Source organism: Euleptes europaea, chromosome 17 (genome assembly GCF_029931775.1).
Source record: "Euleptes europaea isolate rEulEur1 chromosome 17, rEulEur1.hap1, whole genome shotgun sequence".
Lineage (NCBI taxonomy): Eukaryota > Metazoa > Chordata > Lepidosauria > Squamata > Sphaerodactylidae > Euleptes > Euleptes europaea.
In genome coordinates this window covers 51691075-51717637 of record NC_079328.1, presented here as the reverse complement: position 1 = coordinate 51717637, position 26563 = coordinate 51691075, and the positions used below count along the sequence as shown (strand labels likewise).

At 54.3% G+C, this 26563-nt stretch overlaps 1 protein-coding gene across 2 annotated transcripts; it reads right to left on the bottom strand.

Annotated features, from left to right (window-relative positions):
• Window positions 1-1917: 1917 nt before the first annotated feature.
• On the bottom strand, window positions 1918-25417 carry AP1G1 (adaptor related protein complex 1 subunit gamma 1). 2 transcript variants are annotated; one of them, XM_056862644.1, is made up of 23 exons: window positions 25298-25417; window positions 18156-18359; window positions 15143-15267; window positions 14523-14664; window positions 13558-13654; window positions 12656-12739; window positions 10446-10543; window positions 10173-10253; window positions 9961-10059; window positions 9231-9286; window positions 8204-8317; window positions 6780-6920; window positions 6136-6190; window positions 5630-5752; window positions 5407-5496; window positions 5135-5262; window positions 4505-4609; window positions 3877-4018; window positions 3494-3620; window positions 3166-3255; window positions 2902-3062; window positions 2481-2579; window positions 1918-2081 (listed from the first exon to the last, which is right to left on the bottom strand). In XM_056862644.1, the coding sequence occupies exons 2-23, from the start codon at window positions 18354-18356 to the stop codon at window positions 1980-1982; spliced, it is 2460 nt and encodes an 819-aa protein (XP_056718622.1). In that variant the 5' UTR covers window positions 18357-18359; window positions 25298-25417; the 3' UTR covers window positions 1918-1979. The 2 variants fall into 2 exon arrangements, with proteins under 2 accessions (XP_056718622.1, XP_056718623.1); XM_056862645.1 differs by having other exon boundaries at window positions 10446-10541; window positions 12663-12739.
• Window positions 25418-26563: the final 1146 nt, after the last annotated feature.

Here is a 26563-nt window from a genome sequence, read left to right as displayed (position 1 = left end):
CCTCCAAGCACTTGGCTTCAGAGACAGAGATCTCCTCAAGATAGACAGTCTTCCTCCGGTCACCACAGCTAGTATTCATCAATGGACCGTCTACGGTCACTCTCTTAAAATCCCCATTTATCCTTGTGGCCATCACTATTCCCACTGGCAGTGAATCCCATGATTTAATTACTCGTTGAAAAAAGATTTGCCCACCAACTTTCATTGGGTGCCCCGGAGTTACAGTATTTTAATTAAGGAAAAAAGGAAAAGCATTCTAACCCCCTCAATCTTCAGGACTTTCCCCAGCTTCTTCTTCTTCTTTCTTTTTGAGAGGCAGCGACCAGAACTCAAGGCAGCCGACTGGCGGGGTGTCTCCCCAGTGTCTCAAGCACAGGAAAGCCTTTCCCAGCCCAACCGCCTGATTTCTTTTAACGGGATATTGCCAGGAATTGCCGCTGCCCTGGCCCTTCTAGAAGTCTGTACCAAATGCCTCCAACTGAAAGCCAGGCCTCATTCAAACCCTGACATCAAGGGTGCATCTGCCTTGGAGGAGGCAAGAGGCCGGGGAAATCCCAGAGCCTCTAAGCAAGTCAGCTGCTCTCATTTAAAGGCAACTGTTACTAAGCAGCAAGAGCTCCCCCCGCACCAAACCCTACACACACACACACACACACCCCGCGCAGCCTGCCCTCCAGTGAGCCCCTAGAAGAGATCCCATCCATGCCTCAAGAGCCAGACCTTCCTTGGTAAAAACGCCTCCCTTCCTCAGGGATTCACATCCACCCACTTGGGTCAAGGGGGCCAGAAGTTGTGCTCTCAGCCACCACGTTCATTGGGGGTCCATGGTAAGCCAGTTCCTCTCTCTGATCCTAACCTACCTCAAAGGGTTGTTAAGACTCGGGGGGGGGGGGGGCGGCGGCAGGATGCCACCCTGCACACCTTGGGACTGATCACTCTCCCGGGAGAACCGCAGTTTGGGGGCCCTGGGCTTGCAAGACTGGAAGCAGGACGTCTTGTTCAACCGCACGGTCTTTATTTCAGTGCCAATATTACAGATACAACACAAACGTCCCAGGAGGAGAACGAATTCAAATGGAATCCAGGACTCAGACAGGAAATGAAAAGGGCCAAGGGGGAAGCGACTGTGCAGCGAAATCTGGCGATGAGTCTTCCTGCAGGCAAAGAGGGTGCCCCCTCGCCCTCTCTCTAAGCACCTCACCTAGCAACGAGCATTTCCTTCCCACCCACCTACCACAGCTGGCAACGAAGGGCCAGGCCCCCCAGCAGACCCAAGGTGTTGGGCGGGGCGTACTGAAGAGCCAGCCACTGGCTGGAGTGGTCCATCTTGTCCATCCTGGCGCTCTGAGAGCGGGGCAGCAGCCAAGGCTCAGGGGCTCCTGCTCACCTCCAGCCCCGAGTTCTCCAAGGAGGGAGGGCTTGTCCAGAAGAGCAGACCCCACCAACCCACACTCACCCCTTGCTCAGATCCCAGCCACTACCCTACCCGTGGGGTGTGCAGTCAAGCGTAGAAAAGGCCCCCAACATCAGGGAACCCAAAGAAAAAGGATCATTCAGCATCCTTGGAATATGCTTCCAACAGGAAAGTGCCTGAAGACAGTAACCCAGCCAGCAAGGAACCACACCAAGGCCCACCTCACACACACCCTCACCCCGGAGAGAAGACAGCGGCTGCTCCCCGGTGGCCAAGACAGAGGAGCGCACACGGCTGCCGTGGGTCCCCTCTCCCTTGCCAAGCAAAGGGGGCATGGCTTCAGAGGCAGGGATGGCTCAGCAGCCCGGAGAGGAGAGAGAGTCAGTGTCTGAAGAGAGATGCTTCCAGGTGAGCAACACAAGTCCTCCTGCTCGGCAGCAGCAGCGGCTCTCATCAGCTCCCCAGGGCATGGTGCAGTTGGGGGGGGGGATGTCTGCAGTCACCCCACCCTGCCCAGAGTTCCTTCAATCAAACGGGCGGGGTGTGAGGAGGGAGGGGCCAGAGCTCACTGCCAGGACTGAGGGGGGAAATTGTTGACTTCAGCCAGGTCCTGCATCGCGGCTCCCTTGTGATTATACGTCAGCTTGATCCGCATGCGGAGCTGTTGCTATAATGAGAGCAGAACAAGGAGAGGTGAGCATCTCCCTCCAAGTGCTCCAAGACCCCCCAAGACACGCCCCCGCCCCAGAAGGACAATTCCCTTCCGCCAACCGAGCACCCAAGGCACACACCAAACCTTCCGAGAGGACCCCAGAGCTCAAAAAGAACCCACAGGCTCTCCCCACCCTAAGATACCTTTTGTTCTGACGCTGGCCAGGGGAGAGAAGGGGGGACTCTGCCCCCTGCCCCAGTGTGCTCAAGAGCAGCATGCAAAAGCTACTGATGAAGGGCTTCTCAACCCAAGTACTCTCTCCAGCCCGAGGGGGTCAGAACCCTGCTGCTGTTACAGGGCAGGAGAAATGGGGTCAAGCTTCCTCCCCCACCCCCAGGGCAGCCAGCCACTCACCTTCTGTGGGTTCAGGACTTTGATGACCTGAGTGAGGGTCCCCGTATTAAACGCAGGGATGATGCTGCTGCTGGGAGACAGGAGCTGCAGCTGGAATGTCTGGAGGAGAGAAGTGGGGGGCACTCTCACCGGGGGTCACGCCAGAAGAAGCCCCCAGGGCTCACCAGTCTGCTTCACCCAACAACCACCCCCCTCTGCCTCAAGTCTACTGGAGGCAACAGGCTCCGTTCCAGTTGGAACACTCTCCTCTTTCCCTCTCCCAGCTGAACACCAACTCACATCAAAGGGGTGGGGGTGGGGGAGGGCTTCATTTTTGGCTGTGGCGGCTAAAAGGGACCTTCCTGACACCGCCTCCCACCCCACTTTGGAGGAGCCCTGGCCGGCTGGCTGTAGCACTGCCCTCCCACAAGAGCCCACTTGCCTTTGGTACCGCAGCCTGGAAAACAAAGTCGGTCATGTCCAGCTCCGTGCTGTTGGCGGCCTGGATTGTGATCACGGTGACGATGGGGTTGGTGTTGGAGCGCTCAAAGGCAAAGTCGATCTTCAGCCCATTCTTGCTGTAGGCTGTGATTGTGGGGATGCCTGTCAGGAGAGAGCACCGCTCAGAGACGGGGCCACCGCACCCCCTCACCCTGCCCCAAGGTGGTGACAGTCTCCCAAGCAGGGAGCACGCCGGCATTCCTACCAGCAGTGATGTCGTTGAAGATGGGCTGCGAGGAAAGGCCATCCAGCAGAAAGGAGGGGTGCGGCATCTGTGGGGCAGGGGCCGGAGTGCCTACAGCAGCAGACAGACCAAAGCAAGGGCAGCGTTCAGCCGGAGCCCTCGAAGGCCCGTCCCGGCAGGGCTCTGCCAAGAACCTCCTTCCAGCAACCAGGGCAGAAGAGCCAAGAGGCCTCCCCTCCCCACCCGGCACCTCACCTGGCGGGTTGAGATCCCCCAGGAGGTCAAGCAGCTCCCCACCAGCAGACGCTGGCTTGTGTGGAGGGGCCTCCCTCCCCACCCGGCACCTCACCTGGCGGGTTGAGATCCCCCAGGAGGTCAAGCAGCTCCCCGCCAGCAGACACCGGCTTGTGTGGAGGGGCTGTCGGGATCACAGGAGGGATGTCGTTGCTTCCCAAAAGGTCCAGCAGATCGTTTGCCTGAGAAGAAACAGCCCAGCCACACCCAGCCAGCCCGTTAATACACCCGTGTTGTCTGTGCCCCCGAACCCTGCCTAGGTGCCAGAAGGGTCTGAAGGCAGGATCGGTCCCACAGGAATTTGCCACCCACAATTCCTGACATGGGACTAAGCCCTCTTCCCCCCTCCAAGGTCCCCACGGGGTTCTGCATGAGAGCCCAGGAGCCCCAAACCCACTCTGCTCACTGGAGGGGAGGGAGATTTGCCACTTCTGTTACCTGGCTGGTGGGCTGCAGGCCTGAGGGGGGAGGCTTGGTCTCCAAGACTGCTGGCTCCACCTCCCCATTGGGGTGAGTGACATCTGTGGGGCCATTGATGGTAAGTTTTTCCATCACTGGCATTCTTTCCAGTAGTGCTGACCTGCAAGACAGACACCAAAGGTGTGGCCTTCAAGGCAACTCACTGGCTAGGGGGACCCTGGACTCCGCTGGTCGGTTCCGGCGGCAGCCTCACTAGTCCCAGCCCTGCAGCGTATCTGCTAAGCAAACATGCCCGATCAAGATACCGCTCTGTGGCACAGCTACGCCGAGCCAAATGATGCCTGCTGCGGACCCCCGAGCCAACCCCCAGCAGGTACTGGTCCTCTTCAGATGGGGCGCCCCTTCCTGTGAGGCGAGTAGCCTGAATGCTAGAGACGCTTCAATAGGTCACCAATACATTCTGGAGGCATCTGGTTAGAATCTTACACCAGATTTACTTATATTTGAGTATATGCATTGGAAAAAGGAAAGATCTTGGACCCCTGCCAGGTGACCCACAACACGTGAGCAGATTCAGCTCCAGGCTGAAGGCGGCCCACGCTGCCACCAGCCGGGTCTGCCCAGGGATGGCCCCTTCCAGGCTCACCTCATGTGATCGTACTTCTTGAACAAAGCGTTGTACTCGACTGCCCTCTGCTGGAGCTCCACATCAATGCTGCTGCCATAGACAGACACCACCTTCTTAATGCGGCTGGAGGAGAAGAAGAGCACCGCTCAACGTCTGAGCTGCGCCCAGAAACGGCATGGGCTGGGCGGACCTCTGGCACTCACTGGACGTTGACCCTCCCGCTTGCCATTATTTCTCCCTTCACTGGCTGGGGGTGTGCCAGTGAAGTGGCATCAGCTTCAGTGGCTGGCTGGCTGGCCACAATACCCTCTTCTCTTGTAAGCACTGAGAGCAGGTGCTGCCTAGCCAGGGCAGCACTCTCTTTCCAGTCATCACTGCTCAGGGCAGCCCACCCTACATGGAATCAGGGAGGCAACTCGGGCCCCTCTCCCCCCCTCCCTCCGGGGTCCGTGGGAACAAAACATGCTGCCCTGGTGCACACGGGTGGCAACACTGGGCCTCATCCGCACACGGGAACAGAGGATTCCTAAGAAGCATGGAAGCACGCAGGGTTCCCTGCACCAGAAGGCCACCTGCGGGAGTCCAGGATCAAGATGAGGGCGCCCCCCCAGAGCTGCCCGGTGCTGGTGCCCATCAGAAGGAACTCACTTGACTGTGCAAGCAAACCGTGTGGACAGCTTCATGGCGGCAGTGAGGGCATAGCCTCGTGTGACAGAGGCAGTCATGTTGGAGATGAGGACGCTTTCCAACATATCAAGGACTTCGTCCTCCGTGACCTGGGCAACCAAAGGCAAAGGTGTGGTGTTTGGCACATTTCCCCCAGGCCCAGGAGAAAAGCTACGGGCAAGGGGCCCAGCATGCAGCTCTTCTCAGGTGCAAACCTCCCCAGGGGTGCCCCATTCCTCTTTCTGCAGGAATACCTGGATTGGCTCCTCCTCCTCACACTGACCAGACACCAAGAGGTCTCCATACTCTCCTATGCACCAGGCAGCCACCTGCACCAGAGGTTGCTGGCAGAGATAAGAGAAAGATCTCAGGAGGCAGTGTCAACAAACAGCTCAAAAAGTCGATACCATCTTGCAGCCGCAGAGTTCACACCACACGCTCTTTGGCAACGCAGGCAGCATTACATGGAGCACTTACTTGGGAGTAGTCACCCAGGATGGCTTTGTAGAGTCGCTGTACAGTGTAGGCGTGCATCTCCACGCTATTGGTGATCAGCTGGATAAGGTTGGGAACGGCATCATCACGAACATAACTCCCTGCCTGGAAGAAGGAGACCACATATGCAAGAGGGGTTGACAAAAGCCACTGAGGAAAGCCATGGGAAAGTTCTCAAGAGCTGATCTGGAGTGGGAAACCACAGGAGCTGCCTCAGCCAGGTGCAGCACTCCAACTAGGGCAGGGCCTCCCTCCCAAACACTGGAGCCAGAACCAAGCCCTATTAACTAGACAGAAATCTACTGAATATTACAGTTCTGCCGTGCCTTCAAATTTGCTCCAAGGAAACTTTCAAGATGCACAAAAAACATATTGCAAATACGCACAGCCCTCTACCAGATTCAGAACACCGGTGCAGATGGTTGCCAAGCTACCACAGGTTGTGTTTTTGCACACACAGTGGTCCTCCTGCGGATGGGAGCACTTACTGTTGTCAAGACTCTCATGATGGTGTCTATGTGCCAGCGCTTGGAAGGAGCATATCTGGAAAAGCAAGGACAGGCGCAGGTGGGTGAGGAGGGTCCCTGCCCCAGACGCTTGGCCATGCGGGCCAAATACCCATTCCCCCAGCTGCGGAAGGCCACACTGTTGCCCTTTGATTCAGTTTCCCCACATTGCCTTGTGGAATTATGCAAGGCAAAGAGCGACATGCTCTGGCCGCCTTAAGGTACAGCAGCTTACTTCCAAGGAGCAAATAGTACTACACTAAAGTCAACAATGAAGCAAAGTCCCTAAAACCTACTGGGGATGGGGGCTGCCCCTCACATCTGCCTGCCTCATAGAGACCAGAGGCTCAGGTGCAGCCACAAGGGTGGAAGCTTAGCAGGTGGGGGGGGGGCACCGACAGCTTTCTACTCCTCCTCCTTCCATGGGGCAGCTCAGGTGACCGAGCGAAATCCCTTATTGAGACTCTTAAAACTGCAAACACGTTGGAAGCCGTAAAACTTGCCACGAGAAAGCCCACAGAGGCCTGGAGCGGGTCAAACAGGGCCCCCCAAAGACCTGATGCAGAGCTGAAGCATGCAGAGACGCTTGCAAGCAAGGGAACAACCCAAACCCCAGGATATCTTACTTCTCTGCCGCAAGGAATATTCCTGATGCACAGTCTGCCTTGAACTCCGGCTCACAGGAATCCAGGAAATAGAGTAGCTCCTTCATCATTCCTCGGATGTTGTTCCCATTAACGAGAGCAAAGCTTAGCTCCATTGCTCGCCTGAGAAAAGGGAGAGGAAGGTATTTTTTCAAGTCACAGCTGTCTGCCCATTCAGTCCTAGGCAGCCAGAGCATCTCTGGGTTCATGGATGTGATTGTTCAGCGGCTTGAGTGTCGCCACTGCGCCAGGAGCTCTGAAGGTGGATCACTCGCAGGCCTCACCCTATAACACCACCAGCCAAGACCCTTCCCTCCTGGAGCACCCAGATATCCTGCTGGGACGGACATTGCCATCCTCCTTCTGCATCCTGGCAGTCACAGAAAGACACTAGGGGATTTGGGACAGGGAAGCAGGAGGCATTTTGCCCTTTGGGAATCTCTTTAATACCAAAGAGCACGAGGGAAAGAGAGGCTGGCTGGGTGATGGGAGCTTCTGCATTTGCCCCCATGGAAAATATGGGCCCTGCTATAGAGGCTGACAATCCCTGAAAGCAAACACCTGCCTCTGGCAGTTCTAGAGAGCTGTATCTCCTGGCCCTCAGGAGACAATGCAGACAGGGCCTCTCCTGACCAACTCTCCAGCCCTCCTCTACACTGTCTCATCTACATCTTGTGTAATGCCCCCCTCCCCATTCTACAACTAAAATACTGAATTTTACAGCAAATATTGCAACCAGCATAAAGTCACACAAATGAGAATGTGGAAGATTTATTCTGAATGCAGAGTCATCTTCTCTGTCACAACTCTTCTTAAAGAATCTTTGCTTGGTTGGTCTACAGACTTGTGCAACGGTAGGCTGTGGCACAGATGCAATCCCAGGAGAGCCAATCAGGAAAGATACGAGATTTAAGGAGCAGACAGAAGCATTTAAGGAGTTCAACAGTCGCAGCAACGGGGGGAGAGACACCGGGACAGTCCAATGGAGGGTGAGTACCAGGAGAGAGCGACACTCCTACAGAAGAGGGGCCAGGCTACAGAAAAACCTCTCCAGTTGCTAGACAGGGAAGCCAACTCCCCACTCCCAAACCACCAGGCCATGCAAAGCAGGCCACCTCCCACAAGAGGCAGATGGGCTCTCTGGCTGTGGGCAGAATATTGCCAAGTGGCCACGAACCTGAAGACATGACGTGTGCTGTGGTGATTATCTTGAAAGTAATGTTAGCAGCTAGATGCATTTAAAATTAGGTTGCTTCTGGAGAGGTCTCCCACAAGGAAAAGCCATGCATCTGCGGCATAACCGGGCTCACTGGAAATGTCAGGGTGGGCATAAGAGACACCCACCAACCCGCAATCCCGAGCCTCACAACAGCGGTCACCTCACCTGCCAAGTCAGCCCCACTCACCGCTTAATGGAGACATCCAGATCCTTCAGGCAGTCCACAATGGTGCTTCTGTGCCGCTGGACCGCGTTGTGGTCCGTCTGCACAGTCTTCAACAAGGAAGTCAAAGCTACATATCTACGAGAGAGGAGGAGGAGGCAGGCAGCCGTTCTGCATCACCACAGGGGGGAAAGAGTTTGGGGGGAGTGGCAGGGGGCGGAGCTTGTAAAAACAGCCACCCTAAGCCCTCAGGGGATTTGTGCCAACTCTCTATATGGAAAGCGGAGCATGTAGGAAAGTAAAGCTCCCTTTCGAGCTTGGCCTGCTCATCTTCTGGTGCCCCTGCTGGAACGTGACCCAGGCTCCCACATGGCAGACTTTATTTATTCAGTTTATTTTATTATTATATTTTTCTCCTGCCCTTCCCAACTAAAGCTGGGCTCAGGGTGGCTAACAGCATAAAATTTATTACAATTAAAATCACAAATACCATATGAATACTTAAAACCATAAATAGTAACAAACAACAATGGTGCCCTGATCACGGCTCTCAGATGATGTTGCTGTTCCCAGGATCAGAGAAACCAGGCACGCCCAGCATGGGGAGCCACAAGATGCGGATGGATGGGCATAAGAGAGGATTAGGGGGAAAAACAAGTAGGGAAAGGAAAAGGGGGGAGGAAGGGGGAAGGGAAGAAAGGGGAGGAAGAGAAGGGGGTAAGGCAAGGCCGGCTAAGAGAACTGTTGCTGTCCTCAACCATAAGCCTGGCGGAAAATCTCACAGGCCCTGCAGAACTGAGCCAAGTCCTACAAGGCCCTGGTCTCATTAGACAGAGAGTTCCATCAGGCAGAGGCCAAGGCTGGAAAAGCCCTGGCAGACTCTGGATATGTCCAGGTTCAGGCAATCTGCACCTAGTTAGGCCGCCCATTCTCAGAAGGAAGGCAGCATCATTGCCACGCCTCAGAAATTGTTTGTTGGGGACCTGGGGTGTCTGTCAGGGGCCCTGGGCATGCCCCGGCCACAGGGGTTTCCCCAAACTCTTGGACTCACCTAATATTTTTGTCGTTATTGAGCAAGAACCGGCCAAGGATGTTTATGGCCAAGACCTGGAGAGAAACACACACACAAATAGTGACTTTATGATCTTTCCATAGCCAAATCACGCCCCTACAAACCCAGGGCCAGACCCAGGGCTAGCTGCCCTCAATGTGCTATGCATGGGACCCCCTGGGAGGGAAGGAAACAATTTCCCGCACAGATCAGATACTGTCCTGGCCTGACGTACAGTTAATGCCCCTGCCTGGCCTACGCAGGGAGGCCCTGCTGAAGACATCCGGTGGTGACTTCATTATGAGCCGGTCCCCAGAGAGCAAGTCTGGTTGCCACTGGAGAAACAGCGGCTGGAAGGCCGCGACGTAGACGCAGGCAAAGACTTCTCTGCTTTTCCAGAGTGTGAGACTCGATCTAAGGGGCTGATGCTACAGGAAGGCAAATTTCAGGTGAACTTTTGGGAAAGCCCCTTAACACTAAGAGCAGCTGGACAACGGAACTCCCCTGCTGAGGTCCTCAAGCAGAGGCTGGCTAGCCTCTGTCAGCGATGCTTTGGACTTCTGCACTGAGCCCAGGGGGAGCTGATGGCCTTTCAGGCAGGCCCCTGCTAACTTGACACTTGGCCAGAACGCCGCCTGGACCAGGCTTCCAACGCTCTGCCCCATGAACACAGCAGAACTACCCGATCCCACAAACACAGCAGAACGTCTGACAGGGGAAGAGTCCATACTCGCAGGCCACTCTCTGACTTGATGTCCATAATGGTTAAGACGGTCTCGTACAGAATGGCGTTGCCCACGTTTTTGCTGGTTTCAGTATTGGTGGCCACCTGGAACAGAGGAAGAGAGCCAATCTCGTTTGGCAGGCCTTCCTCCAGACCCGGGCCCAGCCAACCACCTTACTGCGTTGGCTGGGCAGGTGGCAGCCCCCAGATGCCCTCACCTGGGCAAGAATGTCATTCATGGCTTCACTGGAGTCATCATCATTTCGCCCAAGAATTCTCAGCAACCGGAGGATTCGCACCTGTCAGGACCAAGTACACCTTTAAGCCACAAAGACACACAAAGCTCTGGCGCTGAAGCTGGCCACAGGGTCCCTCTGGCGTTTTGAGAAGAGCGTGACACCCCACCCCACCCCCAGCTTGCCAGGAACCTTTCTCCCTGCCCATCAGTGCCAACTGGCAGTGAGACTTGGGGCTGGTCACTGAGTTCTTACCTGCAGGAAGGGATCACTGATCCCAGAGACGTCATGCTCAGGGGAGTAGCCAGACATGATGAGGTTCTTTAGGATACGAACTAGTTGAGGGACTAGCTGTAAAGAACGCAGTATTGTCAGGTGTCTGTCTTGTGATGCCGCTCTTCCTCAAGATGGAGGTGTCCAAGAATGAGGATCTCACCAAGCCTGTGCCCAGCTACAGAAAGGAACGCTCACCACTTGCCTCTCTCACCCCAACATCCCTTCCCAGAGCAGACAGTTGAGGCTGGCCTGCAGGCTCTCTGCTGAGAGTTCATGGGCAGCCCGCCCAGTGGGCAACTGGTGTGGAGGAAACCACTCACAGCAGACGGAATGGCTTGGCTGGAGCCACAGCACTCTGGGAGCCCAGCGGGTGCTTTCCTCCGCCTGCTCCTCCTGGCCAGGGAGAAGGGTGCCAGCCAAGGGACCTTCCTTGGGCATATGGCGGGGGGGCCCTCTAGAGGGGCAGCTGGGCTACCGAAGCCACTTTGAACACAAAAGCTCCAGGCTGCATTTCAGTTTTGCTTGTCCAGCTGTGGTATCGATAATTTTCATTTTCACTGTTACAGAGGATGTTATTTTACGCCAATGTTAATTTTTGCACCATGGTTTTATTTTTCAGTTCTGCTTCAGATTTTAAAAAACCCTGAAAAGCAGGATACAACTACCTTACATAATAAATAGAATGTCAGCTAGCAGGCAGGGGGCTTAGTTTAGGACTGAGAGCCTGGCAGAAAGTCCCAGCCCAACCCCTACTTCACTGAAGGGGGCCTTAAAGAAGTCACTCTCTGCCTTCAAGTCACAGCTAACGTACGGGAACCCAGGAGGGCAATCAAGGCAAGAGACAGACAGAGGTGGTTTGTCATTGCCTTCCTCTGCACAACAACCCTGTACTTCCTTGGTGGTCTCCCATCCAAGTACAGATCAGGACTGAACCTGCTTAGCTTCTGAGATCTGACGAGATCAGGCTAGCTGGGGCCATCCAGGCAAGGGCCACTCTCAGCCTGCATGTGTTCAATTTGCTCTCTTGAGGACAAGGACTATAATGCCTCCTGCTCTTCTTTCAACACTCTGTGTGAGAGGCAAAATGTGATGGCAGGGGAAAGAGGCACTTTATGCTAAAACCTGGCAGTCAAATAGCCTCTGAACGGGCAGGCAGCCTTCTCTCAAGGGGGCTACTGTCAGCATGAGCAGGAGACAGGAGGCAAGGGGACGCCTGGTGCCCGGTAGCTAGCCAGATGTACAAATCCCAGGGCACTCTTTCCAAGGCCAGAGTCCTCACTCCCCCATAGGGGAACAGACAGCCCCACAGCCCCACTTTCCCATCTCTTGGAGCCCTGCATAAGCATCGACTGAATGCTGCTTCCCGTACCCAAGCAAGAGATGCCAGAGACCCCACGGGTACCCCTGAAAGAGCCATTCAACAAGGGAACAGGCGGTAAACGAGATCCATGGCTGCCTTGAACGTGAGGCTTAATTCGGACATGAACGGAGTTGACCACAAGCAAGTTAGACAAGCTGCAGCATTAGTGCCATGAGCAGAAACCCCTCAACAGGCCCGCGGCAAGCATGCACTTGGGGTGGGAGGAGGGGAAGAGTGAGCACCTCTTACCTTCTCATTCTAACTCACAGCAGGGTTCCAAACAGAGAAAAGGGACAAAAGAGATGAAGCAGGCATTAGGCCAAGGAGACGGCTCACAGCATCCTCCACCACCACCACCACCTCCACCAGGGCACCAGGCGGGACGAGCAACGGGGGCAACACCAGAGGCACACTTGCAGCCAGCTCGCCCGGGGGGGGGGGGGAGAATGATGGCATAGCTCCCTCCCCTACTGCATCTGGCAGCCACCAAGGTCAGGCAGCAGGAGAAGTGCCAATCCTCCACTGGTCCAGATGGGAGGAAAGGAAGGCCCCCTCCCCTCTGGCTCCTGGGCCTTAGGCAGACCGAGGGAGCAGAAGCTGTTGGCCCATTTTCCCGTGCCACTCAGTCCAGGAGCAGAAGCGTGAGAGACGCATCTCAGGACACACCAGAGGCTTCAGTTCCCAAAGGGGTCAATCAAGCGACAGTTTTGCCCGCTGCTTGGATGGAGCATTTGCTGCTATACTGCAACCCCGAGCAACCAGCCATGGGAGCAAACAGCCCCCTCCAAGCTGGGTCAAGGCTTGGCTTTGCCCACAGCAGCAGGATCAGGGCTTACCTTTCTAAAGTGGGCAAGCATGTCTGGACTTCTCTCACACATTTCAGTGAGGAGGACAACAGAGGTGTGGAGCACACCTGCCAGGAAAACAAGAGGACATGGAGCCCACCCTCTTCATACAGCAGAGCCCCAGGGACTGGCCAGGGCTAAAAACAGACAATCCAGAGAGGGACGACAGGATCCCCCCATTTGCACGCTGGCCTCTGAGCAGCACTGCCTGGGTGGGACCTCTGTGCCCCCACCCCCATTCACAGGAGTCCCCTGCATGGACCCCAGGGCCCCCTTGCGCTGCCCAAGCAGCCCTAGGCCAGCCAAGCATTTTTATTCTGCTCTCAGAAGGCAGGGCCTCTTTGGACCCCGAGGCCAGGGGCTCCAGGACCTGGCAGCACACGGCCCGCTTCCTGCTCTTGCAGGAACCCAAAGCAAAGCTCAGGGACAAAAGCAGCTTCGGTCTCCCGCATCCTCCTCCTCTCACAACACAGACTGGTAGAAGTCACCTTCTGCGCTCCCGCCCCCCGAGCAATGCATTCACATTCACACCACAGCAGACCAGAAACACACACTTGCTGGGGCCTAGAGAGGCCTGCAAACCCCAAGGCTGGACGACAGCCTTTGCCTGGGGGGACGGGCTGCCTTCATTCTGCCAGCCAGGAAAAGGGGCCACACCACCGTTCCCAGGCTGAAGCACAGCAAAATGGGAAGCCAGGGCACAGGGAAGCAAAGGAGACACAAGGCTCCCCTTGCGCAGGCTGGCCCAGGGCATTCCTCAGCCATACACAGGAGCTGCAACGCTCCGCTTCTCCACCGTAAGCTCCTGCCACTCTTCTTCCCCTCCCCACTTAAAACAAAAGAAGCAGCGGGGGACCTCCTCGCTACTCTCGACAGAAGGCATTACCATGATTCTTCTCATTCAGCAAGTTTTTTGTGGCTGGGAGGAACATCTCCATGAGCTCAGGCACCTTCCTGATGACGTGGACAGCACACAGGGCTGCCTGCAGAGGAACAAGGGGGAAGGCCATTGGACACCTGCAAATGCAGCCTCCCCCACCCCCACCCCAGTTCAAGAGCAAGAATGCCTTACTTGCATCCCCCCCTATTTTGGGAACTCTAAATATGGGCCAGTGGGAGCCTCCAGTGGGAAGGACACTCTAGCCTCCCTCCCAAAGACACAAGAGGCTCCCTATTGTTGGACAGGATCATAGGTGACCTCACCAGCTTTTTAAGGCTAGCTCCGCCTAGCCTGGAGCTCCTCCTCCTCTCTCCAGCCAGCCAGCCCCACCCCACCTGCACCTTCTCAGACCTGGAGGTACCCTAGCACACCTTTCCCTGTTGCCTCTACCACCACCACCACCCCATCTCCACTTCCCCTGCCTTATGGCACCACCTGCCTCCCTTCTCCTCTCATGATTCCGTCTCCCTCCAGGCCCGGCCACACCAGCAGCAAGCCCCCCCACTCATGTCCCCCAGCTCCATCCAGGTCTCCACAGAAGGAGGAGTCTTCCCTCTGGCGTGGCTGCAGCCAGCGGCTTCAAACCTGCTCCCGCTGGAAAGTGGCTTACCAAGGACACTGGCAGAAGCAGCCCCTGCCCTGCCCTGCCCCTCCACAGCAGCGGCTCTCCCGTTCCTGCTCTCTGCCGTGATGGAACTCAGGAGAGGCCAAGCAGGCTGCGGAGGGGCTGTGCAGGGGGCACCACAGAGACTGGCGAGGGAGGACGCCAACGCCCGTCTTAAGAGAATGAAACTGCTCCAGTTTCACCAACCTCAGGGGGAAAACCAAGTCCTCTTATGGGTCTTTGCACTTCCCTTATCACCACGTGGGTGCTAAGCAAGGGACCCTCAGACCATCCAACAGTCAGATACCTTTTTCCTCAAGTAAGAGTTGGAAGTTTTCAGGAGCTTCTCCACCTCCCCAGCTAGATCACGGCACATCTCAGAAGAGCCCATGCAGCCCAGGGTACAGAGTGCGAGGCCCTGAACATACTGCGTGCTGTGGTTAAGGTCGCTAGAAGAGAAAGAGAGCAGCCAAGTGAATACCTGGGCCACAGGGCTCTCTGGGCCAGGGGCAAGCTATCCTTCAGACAACTGGAAAAGGGCTCCAGCAAGAGGTGGGGCTGTTCTGCCTGCTGGGCATGTTCAGCAAGTTCAGCACAGGAGGGGTCAGGAAAGCTTTCACTACCTGAGGTCCTGGACAGCCACTGCCAGTCAGAGCACACAGCGCTGAGCTAGGCGGATCAGTGGTCCTACTTGGTTACCTGCCCCATCAGCAGGCAGACCACTGCTACCTTCTCGGCTCTCTATTCAAGCTGGGAGCTAAAAGCTTCTGCATTACAGGCTCAGTCTTTGGAGGGGGTGCCCGAACACCAAAACCCCTCGAGTCCATTCTGAGCCCGGCCATCTGAATCAGGCCTCTGCCAAACTCCCTCGCTCCACTACCGGCCAGAGCCCCGAAAGCCCAGCAGAGGGACAGAAAGAGGCTTTACTTCTTGATGCAGTTGGTCATGAGAAGGTGGACATCCTGCCTCTCGTCCAGCAGCAGCATGGCTCCCAGGTACCCAATCCGTTTGTCCGTAAATTTCTGAGAGGCGATCAGTTTGAGGCACTCCAACTGCAAGAAGGGACAGAGAAACGGAACACTACAGCAACCTTCATATCCCAGCGGAACCTTCCGGACACAGAGGCACACTCCTCCTTCGGCCAGCTGAGGCCTGCAAGGCCCTGCCCTGCTGGACCTCCAAAGCAAAGGCAGAGAACTGGGGGTGAGGTGGGGGGGGGAGAAGAAAGCTGCTGCACAAAGAGGCAAGCGCCTCCCGTGTCCCTGAAGTCCGGGGGCTCTGAGGAACCAGCAGAGAGGTCAGCGGTGACAGGGCCAGAGGGATATATATCAAGGAAAATTGCTATTTTGCACGACTGTGAGATGCCATTGCTTACCTAAACTTCTCTCATTTATTTTTGTTTATTACAATATTTATACCCCGCTTTTCCTCTTGGCTCAAGTTTGTGAACGTAAATTCATCATGTACCATTCAGTTTAACAAATAGAATTTTGCAGGAAAAACCCCCAAAACGTTAGAACAAAACAGGCAGGGTTAAATTTCCCAAACTCGCCTCAGCATCACCCACCACTGTGGCTGAATGGGGCTGGGGAGGGGGAGGATTCATACCCTACACTGAAGGACACTTACCCTCCCCCAGCTCCCCTTCATTCTTAACCTGGCGCCTTTTTCTGAGTCTTTCCGACTGCAGAAGTCTTGGGAACAAGAGATGGCAGAACTGTCCAGTGGTCAGAGACAAGACGAACAGAACCCAACATTCAGTCATGATGCCTTCCAAATCGTCAGCTCAAGTGGTAACAACTCTGAGTTTATCATTTTAAACTAGGCCTAGAAACACCATGGGAGTGCTAAATGAACACCATGCCAGGAAAAAGGACATGCCAATTATTTAGCACATTTTTATCCATCCTTCCCCAAAGGAGCTCAGGGTGGCATGCATTTATTCTCCCCAGCTACATTTTGCTTATCTACCCTGAGAGATAGATAAGGCTGACAGTGAGTGAGGGGCCCAATGTCACCCAGTGATATTGTCAAAGGCTTTCATGGTCAGAGTTCATTGGTTCTTGTACGTTATCCGGGCTGTGTAACCGTGGTCTTGGTATTTTCTTTCCTGATGTTTCGCCAGCAGCTGTGGCAGGCATCTTCAGAGGAGTAACACTGAAGGATAGTGTCTCTCAGTGTCAAGTGTGTAGGAAGAGTAATATATAGTCAGAAAGGGGTTGGGTTGAGCTGAATCATTGTCCTGCAAAAAGTATCAAAGGTAATGTGGTAATCATTGTCCTGTAAGTATCAAGATAATGTGCTAATGAGGGTGTGGTATGTTAATATGGAACCATTGTATCCTGAAGTGATCTGTTAATGTGTGAAATCCAAAGCTAATCTGCATGGCTATTGTTGACTCTAGTCTTTGTCAGTCTGGAGGTTTTCAGGACAGGAAGCCAAGCCTTATTCATTCTTAAACTCTCTTCTTTTCTGTTAAAGTTGTGCTGATGTTTATGAATTTCAATGGCTTCTCTGTGCAATCTGACAAAATAGTTGGTAGAATTGTTCAGTCTTTCAGTGTCTTGGAATAAGACCCTGAGAAATCAGCAGTGGCTGAACATGGACTGACACAAACAGGACACAGGGTCTTATTCCAAGACACTGAAAGACTGGACAATTCTACCAACTATTTTGTCAGATTGAACAGAGAAGCCATTAAAATTCATAAACATCAGCACAACTTTAACAGAAAAGAAGAGTTTAAGAATGAATAAGGCTTGGCTTCCTGTCCTGAAAACCTCCAGACTAACAAAGACTAGAGTCAACAATAGCCATGCAGATTAGCTTTGGATTTCACACATTAACAGATCACTTCAGGATACAATGGTTCCATATTAACACACCACACCCTCATTAGCACGTTATCTTGATACTTACAGGACAATGATTACATTACCTTTGATACTTTTTGCAGGACAATGATTCAGCTCAACCCAACCCCTTTCTGACTATATATTACTCTTCCTACACACTTGACACTGAGAGACACTGTCCTTCAGTGTTACTCCTCTGAAGATGCCTGCCACAGCTGCTGGCGAAACATCAGGAAAGAATATACCAAGACCACGGTTACAGAGCCCGGATAACCTACAAGAGTCACCCAGTGAGTTTCATGGATGAGTGGGGATTTTGGCCCTGGGTCTCTCAGACCCTACTCTGACACTCTAACTACTGCACAACACTGGCTCAAATTGTACTCCTATAAGCCGCTGCTGTCTCCCCGCCCTTTTCAACTGCCTGCTCAACGCGTGGCACAAACTGCCTGTCCTGTCCTGCCAGAAGAAGACAGTGAAGCAGAATCCTTGGCTTGGGGAGGAAACACTGTTCCCTCAACCAGCCTACATTGCTATCAAAATGCCTCTCTGCCTCTTAAATTCAATCAGGCTGAAGCCATCTAGTTAAGGTGGAGAAACCCTGACACCAGCATATCCCTTTCTCCCAAAGGGAAAGGAACAAGGTAGCAGAGCGACAGTAACATACAGGAGGAACCTGGCCCCGTGCTCTTGGGTGCCTTGCTGCTTAGGGCACAGGCCTTGGCTCAGGAGGGCCTTTTCCCGGGAGGCTTGAAAACCCCCAAGCAACTCCTGCAAAGCCATCAATAGCTGCCCACAGCCAAGCCCTGCTCATCCGGAGCAGACCTGTGCATTCATTGGCCAGAAAAGCCAAATGCTTAAACTCCCCATTTGCCCTTGAGTCAATTATTTGTTACATGCACCTCCGCTTGTTAACTACAGTTTTGACCAAGAAGTTCAGATGCTCAGGAAGTCTACCAAGCCAAGTAGTACCCTGAACATTCTGTGGTCTTTTGGATTTTGAGGGTCAAGTGAAGCCTCTGCTGAGACTACAGGCTGTCACCAAAGCTCAGTTCCAGCTACCGCTCAAAAGGACGAGGGCCCACCTGTCCAAAGTGTGCAGGGTAGCCCAGCATATGCATGTACAACAACTTTGCTACATTCCGACAGCGGTACGTGTTGTCCTCTTCTCGGAAAGATGACCGGATGGCAGCACATTCTTTCTGGATCATCTCCCGTTCTTCTGCCTGTGTCCGTGCTGTCCGGATGGTCCGAATCAGCTCCCGGAGTCTGATGGGGGCTGGCATGTTCTGCAAAAAAAGGGACAGGGGAGAGTCAGCTGGCCTCTGCCTACATGTGTAAAGCAAGCACTGAAAGCTCTAAGTTTCTGCAGCCAACAAATCTGTATTCCTTGAGAGCTTGCAGAGTGATACTGGCAGGGTTTCCTTACTGGGCTCAGTTAAAATATCCAGGCATACCCCAAATCAACAGTCTAAACATTGGTCCATGAATATTTAAGCTGCAATAAAATGGTGCCGAAATGCTATGCAACTCTGATTTCAACCCACAAAGAGACATTTCTAGGTATTTTAGCCTCAAAAGGTTTACTGCACCTGCCATGGTGCTCAAACCATTTGTGGCGTTGGATAAGGGTTAGTTCTGTTTCTCACAATTAGCAGAGCTACAGTCAGGCCCAGAGGCTGCAGTTCTGCTGATACAGTTGGCCTGCAGAATCATATCATGCAAGACAGCTGGAGCAGAGTTATGTGGCTGCTACCATGCCCGCTTGCCAGGTGAACCACCCTCATCACAACTAGCCTCAATTTCAGAGTATTTGCCCTTTTCAAAAAAGAACATTTCCTGCTCCAAGTTGCTCTTGAACTGGAACCTCTGCCTGACTCTGTATATCACGTGTGGTGGCCTTGAACATGTCTCTCTGCCCACCTGTCCTCCCTCCATCAGGCTGAGCGGTGAGCACCCATTTTGTGTGAAGAGGGTCCTTCGATCAATCCCTAGCATCACCAGGTAAAGAACATCAGTTACGAGAGTTCTCTGCCCGATACACTAGAGAGCTGTTGTCAGTCAGCCTGTCAGTCAGATGGACTGCTTTGACATATGGCAGCTTTGTATGTTCTTCCAGACGAGGTCAGAGCCCCTGATCTTCCCCACTTAAACCCGATTCTGAAAATAAGCCAAAGGGTGCAGTAGTCCAAGGAGCCGATAGAGGGAGTGTGTCGTCCCCGTTGGTGCCGCTGGATCTCTTGGCCGCTTTCTCCACCATCAGCCCTTCTGGGATGACTGGGACAGAATGGGGGAGGGGCACTGTCAGGCTTAGAGACCCCAGAAGGTGGTGCAAGTGGACAGCTCGTCTGCTGCTAGGCCTACAAGGTCCTGCAGGGTCCATCTTGTCCCTCATACCCTTTACCATTTACATGAAACTCACCTGAGCAGGACCTTCTGCAGCTGCCCCCCTGCAAACAGGTGAGACCAACCACCGCCCGTACCTGTGCTTTTTCTGCCTTAGCCCTCACCTTGTGAAAGGCCCTGCCTGAAGGGATCAGGGGAGTTCTCACGCTCCTGTCATTCTGCAAGCTATGCAAAACTGAGTTGTTCAGGAGTTTTTCTATAAAGGTAACAGGGCTATTACACCACTGCGTACAGGACATATTACAGTTTGCTGCATATTTTCATTGTTTTCAGCTGATGTAATACCACTTTATTTCATTGTATCCACTCTCTGCATCATGCCTAATATGCTGTGTTCATTCAGATTTCGGTAATCCTAGCCCTCGCCCCATTGCTCATTAGCTCTCTCCTCATAATGACTGGATTGACCTACACCGGGCTTATTGTATGCCTCTTTGTATGAACTGTTATCCACTGATACCATGCAGTCTGCTTTGCGCCTCAGGGAGAAAAACAGCACAAATGAAGGCAGGTGCCTGTTCCACCTTGCACTATTCTACTCAGGCTCTGCTAGGCAGAGAAGCCCACGGCCAATCGGAAGAGGTGCTCAGCACAAGAGCAATTGTGCTGGATCAGATCAAGGGTCCTTCGAATCCAGCATCCCATTCCATATGGTAGCCAACCAGATTCCCCCAAAAGGCTTACAAGCAGGGCACAGAGACCACAGCAGGGCACTGTCCTCAGCAACTGATACTCAGAGGGTTACTGCCTCTAAAGATGGAGATTCTATATAGTCATCATGGATAACAGCCTCTTCTCCGTGAATTTGTGCTCTTTTAGAGGCAACTACCCAAGATAAGCTACTAGGACATTTCAGAAGAGCTTCTTCACAGGCTGTAGTAGTTATTCAGGCAGGATGGTGCTGCCGCACTCGTCCTGTTAGTGGCTTCCTAGAGGCACCTGGTTGGCCACTGTGTGAACAGACTGCTGGACTTGATGGGCCTTGGTCTGATCCAGCAAGGCCTTTCTTATGTTCTTATGTATTCGGAGTGACAAATTGGAAAGCAGCACCTTTCTTGAGTCTTGCAAATTCATTCCCTGCCTGCCAAAAAAAGACACTAGAGGAACCAATATTCCAGGTAATTGTCTTCCACGTTATAACTCTTATTTGCTAGCTACGCCCCTTCACTTGAAAGTAATGCATGACTGTGGAAGATCCCTCTGGAAAGCAAAATCCTATTGGTACAGATTTAGTTATTTGTGCGAGATGGTTGGCAGTGAACCAGATTACCCAGATCACCCAACGCTTCCATTCTAGACTTCATATCTTCCTGTCATGCAGCTTTACACACATGTATTTTCAATCAATAGTTTATACCAGCACATCTTTCTTTGAAAGTCACCAAGGCATTTGTACCACTGCACAAGTCTTGCTGACTTCCTTACTCCTCTCAACAGAGATGTAACCAGTACTAAACTGAACCAATTTGCATCTTTCTTTTTCTTTTCTTTCTTTTGTGCATGTGGGAAAATTCAGTTATTAAAGACAGAAGAAACTACAGAGTTCCTCACCTCCTACTAGCAAAAGACTTTTCTCTCCTGAGGCTCAAGAAAAAGTTGTTAGGCGGACCCACAGTCTACCCTGGTATAAGGCTGTTTCACACATTTATATGCTGCTATTCTTTCTATGTAAGCCAGATTCTACAGGGGCAGTTGTGTTAGTCTAACACAGCAAAGAAAAATACTGTGACACTTTAAAGACTAATGAATTTCTTGTAGCTGCAACTTTTGTGGGCTTAAGTCTATTGCACAAGATGCAAAAAGTGTGTCTTCAGTTAGTGGATATGTATATGTCCTGGCCACAGAGGAACCCCCCACCCCACGAACAGTTGATTGAAAAGGCAGTGAAATGCAAGAGTTCCATATGAATTTCTGCACACAGCCAAAGTGTATGCAAGGTAAGTGTAGCAGCGGTGGTAACTGACGTAATTCCCATCATGTGGCTGGTGAGGTCCATTGCCTGAGCTGTACATGAAATGCTCAGACATGGGATTTCCAATCTGTGCAAAATGTCTTTGCCTAAGACATTTTACATAGATTGGAAATCCCAAGGCTTATCCTACAATGTTTAAGCTGACCCCACCTCTCTTCTTCTACACTAAACACCTTAAACTTGGCAAAAAAAAAAGGATAAAATGTTATCCTTTCAAAGGTTTACCCTCTTCATGGAACTTACGAGACATAAGCTGAGCTGATCCTGACCAGCCCCAGAACTTGCTGAAGGTACTTACTACATTCAACAGGTATCAGAGCATCCTATACAACTCAAAAACAATGTCCAGGTACCTGAGCACTTTTTGACTTGCCCCCTTTCTTAATGGCACACTATGAAGAAAATCAGTAGCCAATTGCCACAAAACACTCACTTATAAATGAGGATTGCCAGTAAAGAGCCCTTAATACCATGAGCACTTCCTAAATAATAAAATTAGACACAACCACACAGTCCAACAAGCAAATGTGAAAACTCTAACTGAATACTTCATCACTGGTCTGTGAAAGGAGAGGGAGTTAACCACCCCAAGATGACTAGTATACATAAGGGAGTTATAGCATAGCAATACTAACCCAACTGTCGTGTACTGAGCTTTTGGGGGTCAGAGTTTACAGGCTTAGCTCAGCTAACTGCAAACTTGCAGGACTTGAGACTGTCCCTTGCAGTAACGGTACATTATGCACCTACACACCTTCTACTGTTCCATGTTCAGTGGAATCTCAGGATGCAGGAGAATGGTGTGGCATGAAACACAGAATTCTGACCTTCAAGCATCAATGTATCACACAGCCATCAACCAATGTTCAACCAAGCATGGTTTGGAGAAGAGAAAGAGCTTGCCCTCACTTTAACACTGCATCTTTTAAGGTGTTCCCCAAAACAACAAATGCTAGACTACAAAAACCCTAAAGGAAAGAACCACCTAAAAATGAATGTTGAATAATGAAAAGTGGTTTCACAAAGTCAGACCGCTGAGACGAAACTGAATTTACACAGACAACAAAGTTGAGATATGGCCATCTAAAAGTGAAAGTGCCATTATCTCAAGAGAAACTTACTTACTTTAAAAATATACACCAACAATTATAAGCCTAAAAGAGCTTTACATAGCTTCCAGTACACAATTAAAACAAACAAAAAAGGTAAAAATATCAAATGCACATATGAACTAGACAGAAATCTACTGAATGTAATAGTTTTGCCATGCCTTCACATTGCTCCAAGGAAACTTTCAAGATGCACAAAAAACACACTGCAAATATATCGGTACAGATGGTTGCCAAGCCACCACAGGTTTGTCAACTGCCCATGCCCAGAGGACCTACAACCTAAATTATGAAAGCAGAGGAGGCAAACCGAGGGAGAAAGGGAACAAGCAATTGTTCTCAGTAAATACAGTTCTGTATTTATGTTAGGGTTTGTTTCTGTTCTTGATGTGGACCAAAAGGTTTAACAAAAAAGCATGAAGAAGAAATGAATTTTGGGGTGGGGGTTGAAAAGAGACTGAGCAGCACCATGTGGGTATTCTGAGAGGGTGCACCAGGCATAAAGGGAGGTAAGAGAGACTAAACAGTCATTTAAGAAGGCCATTGGAGCAAAGGTCATAGGCAAATATTTGTTCATCAACAACTAAATGAAGGTTTCAAGTGTGTTTGAGAAGTTCAGCAGCATTTGTGTTGCCCTCTGTAACTTGGCAAGAATGAAAGTCATGCTCCCCCTGCATGATTATTAACTTCCACAACAGCTCCCTGGGCGAAGGAGTCATCACCCCACCCCACCCAAGACAATCATGATATCTGAACAGGGGCACAGAATGAAGATGAAGAAGTCCACACAATGGGGCTACATAAACATTGGGGGGATTTCCCTACAAACCCAAGAGAACCCCCAGATTTACAGGAAAATTCAAACAATTACATTGCTGTTGAAGGCTTTCACGGTCAGAGTTCATTGGTTCTTGTGGGTTATCCGGGCTGTGTAACCGTGGTCTTGGTATTTTCTTTCCTGACGTTTCGCCAGCAGCTGTGGCAGCTGCTGGCGAAACGTCAGGAAAGAAAATACCAAGACCACGGTTACACAGCCCGGATAACCCACAAGAACCAATTACATTGCTCTTTTAAAAACTAAACTGGAGAAGCAAGGTCTGCACTTTTGCAGTCACTGCAACACAAATTTTAAAAGTCAACCAAATCTAATGAGATCAACACTGGCTTAATAACCAATGTTTTTTTCTAACCTAAAGGCTGATTAAGGAGAAGGGAAGTTCATGCCAACAAGGAGCAGGATATGGCAGCACTGGAAGAGAGGAAGTGGGGACCAGTGAGGGGATGAGGCCTCCCCTCCCTTGCAGGCCACGGTCCACATCTACCTAGCACATTTTTAGTCTGCCCCTTCTCCTGATGCTGATAGCGGTGTGCTTGCACATGACTCTCTGTCCCCTTTCTTCCTCTCAGAACAATCCTGTGAGGTGTCAGAGAGAGAAAAAGAGACTGGACCAAGTTTGCAAGCTTCGTGGAAGAGTGGGGATTTGAACCCAGGGCTGCCAGATCCTAGTCCAACACTCCCGCCATCATGCCATGCAACCTGCCCACACCAGCACTGCCAGCCTCTCTCTTGTGCAGTCGCTACTCTGCGATTCCCCCTCGTTTCTCTTCCCTACTCTGTCCTCCTGTCAGCTTGCTTGCACAGCAAGGAGGAAGTCAGCAGTGGTGCGCTCTCACTTCCTCTCTGGGAACCTCAGCCAACAAACGTACACTGAACGCGCCCTGTGTGTCTGGGAAAGAACCAGAGGTGCCCGTCTCAACCCTATGAAAGGGTCCTCGCCAAGCTTCCGGCTCGCCCGTGCCTTACGGTAATGGCGGCAGCTCTTCTCCCCGAAGCCTAAGCACACGCTGCACACAGGATGCTGAATGTTACCTGGTTACTGGCTGCCAAGGCACGCAAAGTACAGAATGAGAAAGAGAAGCAGCCTCCCGCTCTCTCTCCTGCTTCGGCCTCCGGCCTCCCCTCTCCCCCAGCATCGCCAACAGGAAGACCCGAGAGCGGCAGCTCACCGGCAGCCCGACGGGCCCGCCTAGCCCGGCACCCTTTCAGGCCCAGAAGCTCCCCCAGGAGGCCGCTGAACGCCGGGGGGTCGGTGGGTGGGTGCGTGGGGGGGGGGCACAGAGCCCCAAGCCTCCCCACCGGGCTGCCCCCCGCCCCGCAGCACCCGGGGGGGGGGGCTCTGGCGGCGCGCGGGACCCCCTCCTTCGCCGCCGAGGCAACGACTCTCGCGGCGAAGAGAGGCGCCCTTTCCCCTGCCCACCCCCCGCACGCCCGCCCGCCCTTCCCAGAGCCCCCACCCCACCCCACCCCGGCCGGGCCCCAGCAGCGCCGCCCGCCACCGCTTCCCACCCCACTCGCCCCTGGCCGCCAGGCTCTGCCCGGGCCGCTCTTGGCCGGAGGCCTTCGCCGGCCGGCCGAGGGTCAGGCAGGGCGGAGGCAACTGGGGGGAGGCGGCAGCCCCTCCTCCGGGCCCCGGAGGGCGAGACCTGTGCGCCAGGGCGGGGCGCCCCCAGCCAGCCAAGGACGGAGGGCGGCGGCGCGAGGGAAGGAGAAGCGGGCGAGGACCCCCCCCCCCCGGTCTTCGCCGCCTCCTCCTCCTCCCTGGGAGAGGAAGGGCCCACTCGGGCCGTCGGGGGCTGAGCCCGGCCGAGCCTCCCGTCCACGGGCCGAGGGGAGGCCCCCCCCCCGGCGCCGGCGCCGCCCCGAGAGCGACCCGCCCCCCCTCCCCTCCGCGCTACTCACCGGGCCGGGTCCCTGCGGCGAAGGCGGCGGCGGCGAAGGCGGCGGGAGACAGGCATCCAAAATGGCGGCGTCGCGGCCTCAGCACCGACACCGCAGGCGGAGGTATCCGCGGCCCGGGAACTGCCGCCCGCCCGCCCCGCAGGGACCCCCCGCTTGCACGCGCCCCGCCGAACCCCCCCCTCCCCTCCCCTCCGGGCCGCCGGCGCCCCTCGTCGCCCGCTGGGAGCGGCGCCGCTCGGAAGTGCCGCCCGAAAGCCCCGGGACTCGTTTCCCTCGCGGAAGCACCCGCGACGTCTTTGCGGCGGCGACGAGGCCAATGCCGCGCCAGGGCGGGCAGTGATGACGCAAGACGCCTGCCTAGTCACCGCTGCGGCTGTGCTCTGGGCGGCCCGTCCGGCGGGTCCCCCGCGGCCACCCACGAGGGTTCCGCGCCACGGAGGGGGCCGCTCTTGCTGGGGGGGTGGGGGGCGCTCCGTCCGTCCGTCCGTCCGTCCGTCCCTCCTCGGCGGTCGGGCGTGGAAAGCCCAGGGGCGGGAGCGCCGCGGCTTCGCGTGGACGGAGCCCCGTGGGCTGCCCAGGCAGGGAGCGGAGCCCCCCCGCCCGTGCAAAACGGGGGCGTGACTCTGCCCTCCGAGCTGGGCGAAAGGGGGGGCCTTCGTGCGCAGGCCCCCTGGGCGCCCCGCGGCCTCCCTCCCCGCCCCTCCCCGCTCTCCCCACATGTGGGACTGTGGCCCCTCCGAGCCTCCCTCTCGCTGGACAGGGCGGCCCAGCCGGACGAGGGGGGGGGGATGGGAAACACACACGCTTGATCGGGCCGGCCGCGGAGTTGGGGGGGCGTGGCTCCGTGCCCATGGAGGCCGGGGGCGTGGCCTCGGCAGCGCTGGTGTCGCCTCCGGGCGCCATGGCAACCAAGGGGGGCGGGTGTGCGTGGCGAGCGCCGTCGTCGCTGTCGTCATCAGCGTGAGCCGCGCGCGGCGCCGTGACGTCCCCGGCGCGGCATTCCGGCGCGCCTCGCGAGGCGGGGTCAGGCCGGAGCTGCGGGAGTCGGCGGGATGGAGCCGGGCCATGGCGGCGGCGGCGGCGGCGGCGGCGGGTGAGCGAAGGGCCGCAGAGGCCCCGCCGGGCAGGGGGCAGGGGGCGGGGGGACCGCCGCCGCCGCCGCCGCCCCCCCGCTGACCCGCTCCCCCTCTGTGTCTTCGCAGGTGAGGAGTGCGCCCCGCGGGAAGGAGCCTCCGCCGCCGGGGACGTTGCGGGCCGGGGCGAGCC